This window comes from Myxocyprinus asiaticus, chromosome 25 (assembly GCF_019703515.2).
Source record: "Myxocyprinus asiaticus isolate MX2 ecotype Aquarium Trade chromosome 25, UBuf_Myxa_2, whole genome shotgun sequence".
NCBI classification, from domain to species: domain Eukaryota; kingdom Metazoa; phylum Chordata; class Actinopteri; order Cypriniformes; family Catostomidae; genus Myxocyprinus; species Myxocyprinus asiaticus.
This window is the reverse complement of record NC_059368.1, coordinates 4,401,628-4,410,000: the sequence shown is the minus strand read 5'-3', so window position 1 is coordinate 4,410,000 and position 8,373 is coordinate 4,401,628. Positions and strand designations below refer to the sequence as shown.

At 37.4% G+C, this 8,373-nt stretch overlaps 1 protein-coding gene across 2 annotated transcripts in view; it reads left to right on the top strand.

Moving 5' to 3' along the window:
* Positions 1-6,903, top strand: part of LOC127415754 (dual specificity protein kinase shkD) — a 24,846-nt gene extending 17,943 nt beyond the window's left edge. Inside the window, exons 3-5 of one of the 2 annotated variants that reach the window (XM_051654633.1) lie at positions 3,176-3,577; positions 5,184-5,335; positions 6,232-6,903. In XM_051654633.1, the coding sequence (XP_051510593.1) occupies positions 3,176-3,577; positions 5,184-5,335; positions 6,232-6,276 (599 nt within the window). In that variant the 3' untranslated portion in view covers positions 6,277-6,903. The remainder of the gene's footprint in view (positions 1-3,175; positions 3,578-5,183; positions 5,336-6,231) is intronic. The other variant, XM_051654634.1, reaches the window with a different exon arrangement.
* The last annotated feature ends 1,470 nt before the right edge of the window (positions 6,904-8,373 follow it).

The window sequence follows — 8,373 nt, the reverse complement described above, 5'->3', positions numbered from 1 at the left end:
ATGAAAAATATCTGATACACATTTAAATATTTCGGTAAAAAGCCACCTTCATAATATAGTTGAGCCTTGCGTGAATGTATGCCAGTGTAGTTTAATAATGTTCGCTTGTTTACCCAAGAGGTATATTCGCTGCTCGCCCTGCATGGACGGGTAGTGAGTTACATAATTCCCATAGTTCCATTTATGTTATTCCATAGTTTTGATGACTTTACTATTATTCTGAAAATGTGAAAAAAATAAAAATAACAAAGAGTTGTTAAACAAAGAATAACAAATGAGTGTTTTAAAACTTTTGACCGGTAGTGTATGTATATATATATATATATATATATAGAGAGAGAGAGAGAGAGAGAGAGAGAGAGAGAGAGAGTGACTAAAGGCAGTGAGTGATTTGGCATAAAAGTTTGAGAGTTTAAAGCCTCCTGACACACACACACGCACTCACACTTTAATGTTGTTCACACATGCACATGTCACACATGCACAGACATGCACTCTCCACAAACAAAGAAATATCTCACCAACACACGATTCAAAATTTCCCTGCTGCTGGAACGGCTTCTTTTTTTTCTAATCGTCTACGATTAGTTAAAGTGCGCACCAATATAACAGAAAACTAAAAACTGAATGTGCGCAAGGCAACATCTTGGTGTGTGTGCATGACATTCTTTGTTGTGTAGTGAAATGTTACCTATGTCATTGCCTTTAACCCAGTGATTTCACTGAACAGCAGATCTATAATATGCTGCCGTGTTTGTGTAATTACTCCAGAGTTCACCATGGAAACATTATAATTATGGTTTAGTTCTGCCCTTGACACTCGATTCAAGTCAGTAAGTTTAAATGCACATAAAAGTTTGATTTTGGTTGGATTAAAAACATAATATGTCTTTTTAAAATATAAACACTTTAGTCAGACTAACAGACCAACCGACCTAGATAATGCCATTGTAGCTTGGCTTCTTTAACAGGAGCCAGCTGGTACAGGAGCCAGCTGGTACGTGATAGCTGTGCGGTATGTGTAAACCTCACTCCCCTGGCCTCAAGAGGCACACTAATGACTGACGCTAGAGGCTGTAGGCTTTAGCCTTCTTGTTAGTGTGCCCGCCTCCCATGCCAGAGACACTGGTTCAAATCCCGTTCAGAGCAGGTTGACCAGGACTGGTTACAGTGGTGCCGTGACCCGGATGGGATTGAGGTTTAGGGGGGTGAGTGTAACGGGAGCCAGCTGGTACGTGATAGCTGTACGGAATGTGTAAACCTCACTCCCCTGGCCTCAAGAGGCGCACTATCGACTGACGCTAGATGCTGTAGCCTTTAGCCTCTTTGTTAGCGTGCCTGCCTCCTATGCCGGAGACGCCGGTTTGAATACCTATCGGAGCGTGTTAAGCAGGACCGGTTACACTTCATCAAGCATGTACTTTACACTCATTATCGGACCATAATTCTCCTCGGTGATGCGCGATGTGTATTTAACCTGCATATTTGTCATCCTTCAAACATTAAATTACGCATAGTGTCAAGTATACCTGGACAGACAGGTGAAGACTAAAGCTTTACCTCGCAAAAAAATGCTGTAGCTCAATTATCATTACACATGTAAACATACTGAATGTTATAATTATTAATAGAAATGAAAACTAAATTAAATCATTTTTGTTAACTGAATTGGAAAGAAATTAACTAAACTAAAATTCATTTTCATGACTCAAAACGAACAAATAAAAAAAAATAACACAATTTTAGTTTTTAATATGCATGCAATGTAATTGTATGTAATTATTTTGCGATAATAACCGGTTGGCTACATTATCCCCATTACATGGCTACTAATCAAATAAATAAAAGAATGGACATTAAATAATGATTTGCATCGAAATTATGTAATTATGTGAGAAGAAATTGCTGAACAGCTAAATTCCACCTCTTGTTTGCTTTGGAGTCTGTTGGTGTTATATAAATAAATAAATTAATTCACATTGCTTTTAGTTGAAATTATTTTATCAGCTAACTTGTACAGACTGCACAGTGATCCGAGACGTAGAAAGATGACTTGCAATACCTGGATGACCGTTCTAATGTCTTAATCCCCAGATGTGCGGTTGTACTCAGAAATATCAAACCGCTAGATGCTGCCATTGACCAATTAGAATCGAGTATTCCAGAGACCCATGTCATTTTTAAACCTTTACAACCCACATTCATTAAACATGAAAATGCCATTAGTTAGCGATAACACAATAAACAGCCCTGAGAAATGTAACACTATCAAACATATTTAAATGACAGTTTAGCCAGATTCGCTGAAGCCACATCCACACTAATCCATTTACAGTTTCCTAACGTCCTCATTTTCCAAACGTTTCGAAACGCTTCATTTTCGGCAGAGGAAAATGCTGTTTTAGTGTGGACGAGAGGCGTGAACGTAGCAAAATCAAACAAAAATGTATAAGTGTGAACGAGACAAATTCTGGGGATGGTAACAGACTTCTTTTGTTGTAGGGCAAAATCAGCAGTCTTTGATCGCTTAGAGTGTGTCTTGTTCACCAATGGCAGAGTAATTGCTTTTGCGACGAATCCTAGTCCACATCCACAATGAAAGTTTTAGTATAAAAACGAATCCATTCCACCACATTTACGTCTCTCATCCACACAACAATGGCATTTTCATCCACCAAAGTTTCGAAAACGCTCTCCATGTCTGCATATTTTGAAAAAAGATGACGTCAGGCAAAGGAAAAGGATTAGTGTGGACATGGCCAAAGCCTTCGACAAAGTTCTGGCAGTGTCAGAAATTTGCATCGCAGTCACACAGTGTGCACTCCTTCCACATCCAGATGACGTAAAACAACACTGTCAAACGATTGAGACCAAAGTCTTGGCTACAATGTGTATTGTAGAGTTTGACCAGCAACAATCAGAAAGGACTATTAAAATCACACAGTATGTGCATCTGGCTTTAATGATACTACTTTGGCAGTACTAAAATACTAAAACTAAATAAAAACTAAATATAGCATATTAGAAGAACTAAAACTAAATTAGAAAACACTGACCTAAAGCTCAACTAAAACAATAATAGAGTGAAAACTAATGAACACTAAAATGAATGAAATAATGAAATTAAACTATAATAACCCTGCTGTGTTTTTGTTTTTTTGCTCTCTTGACACAGTCACATCTATTCTATCATCAGGGGCGTTGGCTCCCTCACCCACCCCAGCGGAGAACATCAGTTTCTCTGGGAACTTCACAGACATTCGAAATGAGTCTGATGTTTCACCTGTGAAATATCAGACAAGAGTTAACACACCAACTACACTCCTGCCATCAACAACCAATGATCCCAAAACCAAAATCCACAACACCACCTTCCATTCAACATCCAACACAGCTGGAATCAGTAGACCGCCGTCACACGAATCAACAACCACACGAACAAGAATAACCTCACTGACCACAAGATCACCTCCTGCTACCACCTCCACGGTCACCACGGTGATGCCAGTGAACAGCAGTCCTGTCCAGGCAAAAGCTCACGTGGACACCCCCACTGCACTGAATGTTGGAGACGATGGTACGCAAGGTTTATTCCAGTTATTGCTTTCTTAAGCAGTGTGTGTCTTAGCGAAGGGTACATTCATACAGTAATGCCATGTTTCCTTCAGATTACCCACTTCAGGGGCTCTGCACTTTGGAGTGAGTATAGGGCATTTAGAGGATCACTTGTGATTGGAATCTGCCCCCAATCTGCTGTAGCACATGCGCTCTTAAAGGCACCTCCGATTAATTTTCTTTAAAACACCCGCGATTTACAAAGAAATATCATAATAACACATTATTACTGTTATTGTGAGATTATGACGAGATTTTCATTTTGTTTTATTTAACTATTTTAACATAATTATTAAAATGTTTCCCCTTTTTCTGGACAACCAAAAGGGCACCTTTAGATTTGTGAAGGAGATTTGCACCCCTGCTGCCCCCGTTCTGTGAACGTTGATTGTGGGTCTCCGGTGAAATCTGCTGAAATAAAAATAACAATTACATAACAAATTACAACTATGGACAATAGATGGCTTCAGTGCTCCATGTATTGGATGATCTCTATAAGAGATTGTAACAAACATAATTTAGGTTAAGCATTGGATATATATTTAGATATTATAAAAACAATTAGTTGTCAAATTGGAGCATTTTTTTTTAAACCACTTGTGTAAATTTTATATTTTGCTATGTGTGCATGTGTGTTCTGAATTGTGGATGTTTTATAGTCTCACATTTATGTGTGTGTGTTCTGCGTTGTGTCTGATTTATTGATTTTTATTTGACAAATTTAAAAAAGCGCTGTGTTTTAATCTCACCCTTTATCTCCTATGGCGGTTGACCCAAACAGTATGGGGGGCTGTTTGATAAAACCTAGGCTCATCCAATCTATAGACCAATTTTGTGTGTGTGTGTGTGTGTGTTTAGGTGGCAAGGTTTAGGAAAAGTCACCAAGCCTTGTACCGTTTGGATTAAGGAAACCATTTTTAATAGTATATACAGCATATATATACAAATGTATAGACATGTACTCTTGACATTTTCTCAACCAACTTCTTGAGGTATCACCCTGGGATGCTTTTTAAACAGTATTGAAGGAGTTCCCATCTATGTTGGGCACTTATTGGCTGCTTTTTTTATTATTTGGTCCAAGTCATCAATTTCAAAAAGTTTTTTTTAATTTAATTTTTTTTTAATTTTATTTTTATAATGAAATCAATTAATATGGTGGCACAATTATATTTTTGTCTACAAAACTAATTTCAAACATTTAAGCATACGCCTTCAGATCAAAAGATTTTTAAGATCATGAGAAACATTTCGGTCAAGTGTTTCAAAACTTTTGACTGGTAGTGTATATATATATATATATATATATATATATATATATATATATATATATATATATATATATATATATTTAAAATGATTTAGGTCAAAAATTATTTAGTGAAATGAAATGAAAAGTGATTAAGGGTTAAGAACAACTTACATTTAAAGGGAAAAATAAAAGGAATATGGCACGTGGATGTTTTTTTTTTTTTTTTAAGCAGTTATGAATTAGGTCTTTTTTCGTGTCATTCATTACTTTCAAATGTTTTTCTTTATTTATTCTCTCTTTCTCCTGGAAATTCTAGATAATAGCCCCAAAGTGTCCTCTAACCTACTCCTGACTGGACTGGTGTCTGCGTTTGTTGTCGTCGCTGCCATTGTGTCAGTCCTCATATTCCTAAAATTTAGAAACAAGAATGATGGCCCAGAATTTCGCAGACTTCAAGATCTCCCTATGGTAGGACTTAAAAATTCTCTCTCTTACAAACGGATAGTTCTGGTCATGGATGCTGATTAGTAAATACAGCGTTCCAGCTGTTTTGAAATACACAAAGTAACAGCTATGACGTGAAACACCTGTTCATCTAGCTACTGTGTTTATCACTGCGCAGCACCCATAGAGGCCAACTTAGGGCCCTATTTTAAGAGTGCTAACTCTTAGCACAGCGCTACACGATAAGTCATACGCAGGCCCAGATGGAATCTGTGGACATTTTTTCACATTTTCTGCACTGATTTTTAGGGACAATTTGCAGAATTCTGCAGAAGGGGTTTAAACATAGCTAAATATATTAAATGGACCTGAGAGCACTACTCTTTTATTGGAAGCTAAAAGAATCATGAAATTAGCCAAAATATTTAATAAACAAACATGCACAAGATAGGGAATGCGTAGAACTTTTATGAATCACAGATGTCACAATTCTGCGGAAATCGGTGGAATTTTCTGCGGAGTTCTGTGCACGCAGATTCCATCTAGGACATATGTGCAAAGTCAGTGGGTATGGCCATGAAGTTTTGGTATTTTCAAGCAAGCATGCGCTAAGTCTAGGCGCAAGTAGGTTTGGCCAAAATTTGCGCACTTCTACCGGTTGATTTTGAAAAATTTAATGAATTAATTAAAAGACACACGCAAAAAAAATCTATCAAAAATTTAGAGCAAAAGTTCTAGAATGGCTAACATCACTTTAAGGGATGCAACATCCTTTTAACCAAGACAATAGTCTCAATATAGCACAGTCTCTCATACCTTATTTCTTAAGGTAAATTGCACAATACTGTAATTACCCATTTCTCAAAGCTATAAGACAGTACAGAAATTGTACAATGAAACTGTTTTTGTCTGTGTTTCAGGACGATATGTTGGAAGATGCTCCGCTCTCCATGTACAGCTACTGAAAAACATGGATGTGCTTCACGGTTTTGTCACAGATGTCTTCAAAACACCCAAAATTCTCTGTTCAACACAAGACAAGAAACTATTTTATGGGTCATGTGTAGAGGCATAAATACTCATATTGTTCCTGACTGTTACAGGACTAAATGTTGGATAACACTCCAGTGGCTGGTTATTGGATTTATATTCTTGCACTTTATGTGGGGTTTGGGAACTGGGCACGTGCCGTGGAAATATTTTGGAGCTGTCAGGTTGCTGTTTTCTGTCTTTTTTACAGTATGAGTGTGTGTGTGAATTAATTTCTCTATGACTGTCTTGTTGTCTTCAGGTCTAGTTTTGTCTACTCTGAAAAAACTAATTTTCTTATTCTGATTAACCTGCTGCTTTTTTCTTATTTTCTTAATCAAGGTTTTGTTGGTCAATTTTGACGTAATATACAGTACTCATGCCATTGGTGGAGCTAGAAATTAACACGCCAGACCGCTCAGACAAATACGTTTTGAAAGCACCACAGTGTGGAAATCTACAATTAGCAAACTCATAGTTAGTTGCCTTTATACATTGAAGTTAACTTTATTAAAGGTATAGTTCACCCAAAAATGAAAATTATCTCATCGCTTACTCACCCTCATGCCATCTCAGATGTGTATGACTTTCTTTCTTCTGCAGAACACAAACAAAGATTTTTAGAAGAATATATCAGCTCTGTTGGTCCTCACAATGCAAGCGAATGGTGACCAGAACTCAGAAGGTCCAAAAGGGACATAAAGGCTGCATAAAAGTATAAAATATATTCTGAAGCGATATAATAGGTGTGGGTGAGAAACAGATCAATATTGAAGTCCTTTATTTGCCGTAAATTTACACTTTAACTTTAACATTCTGGTGTGGAAGTGACTTGCACCACTTACTGGTTGGGGTTAGTCAAAGGAGGAGATTGATAGTAAAAAAGGACTTAAAATTCGATCTGTTTCTTACCCACAACTATCATATCACTGCTGAAGACATTGATTTAACCACTGGAGTCTAATGGATTACTTTTATACTGCCTCTATATCCCTTTTGGACCTTCTGAGTTCTGGTCACCATTCACTTGCATTGTGAAGAATGTGATATTCTTTTAAAATCTTAATTTGTGTTCTGCTAAAGAAAGAACGTCATACACATCTGGGAAAGCATGAGGGTGAGTAAGTGATGAGAGAATTTTCATTTTTGGGTGAACTATACCTTTAAATCAAAATGGGCCCTATTTACTTTCTTACAACAATTTTTTGGGCTTATTGTAGATGATTCAGCAATGCACATTATTTCTGGAAAAGAGGAGTCTGGCTTTTTGTCTCTTCAAAAACTAACTATAAACAAACCTGAAACACACTGGGGACTCTTATTTTAAAATTATAGACACTTGGCCCTGTTATAGTGCTCTACAGTTAAGTTGGATATTTACCAAATTAGGCTTTTTATAGCCTATATATATATATATATTCATCATATGAGGGGGTTTTTGTGTGTATTTTATATATATATATATATATACACTGAACAAAATTATAAATGCAACACTTTTGTTTTTGCCCCCATTTTTCATGAGCTGAACTCAAAGATCTAAGACTTTTTCTATCTACACAAAAGGCCTATTTCTCTCAAATATTGTTCACAAATCTGTCTAAATCTGTGTTAGTGAGCACTTCTCCTTTGCCGAGATACTCCATCCACCTCACAGGCGTGGGATATCAAGATGCTGATTAGACAGCATGATTATTGCACATGTGTGCCTTAGGCTGGCCACAATAAAAGGCCACTCTAAAATGTGCAGTTTTATCACACAGCACAATGCCACAGATGTCGCAAGTTTTGAGGGAGCGTGCAATTGGCATGCTGACTGCAGGAATGTCCACCAGAGCTGTTGCCCATGAATTGAATGTTCATTTCTCTACCATAAGCCGTCTCCAAAGGCGTTTCAGAGAATTTGGCAGTACATCCAACCGGCCTCACAACCGCAGACCACGTGTAACCACACCAGCCCAGGACCTCCACATCCAGCATCTTCACCTCCAAGATTGTCTGAGACCAGCCACCCGGACAGCTGCTGCAACAAT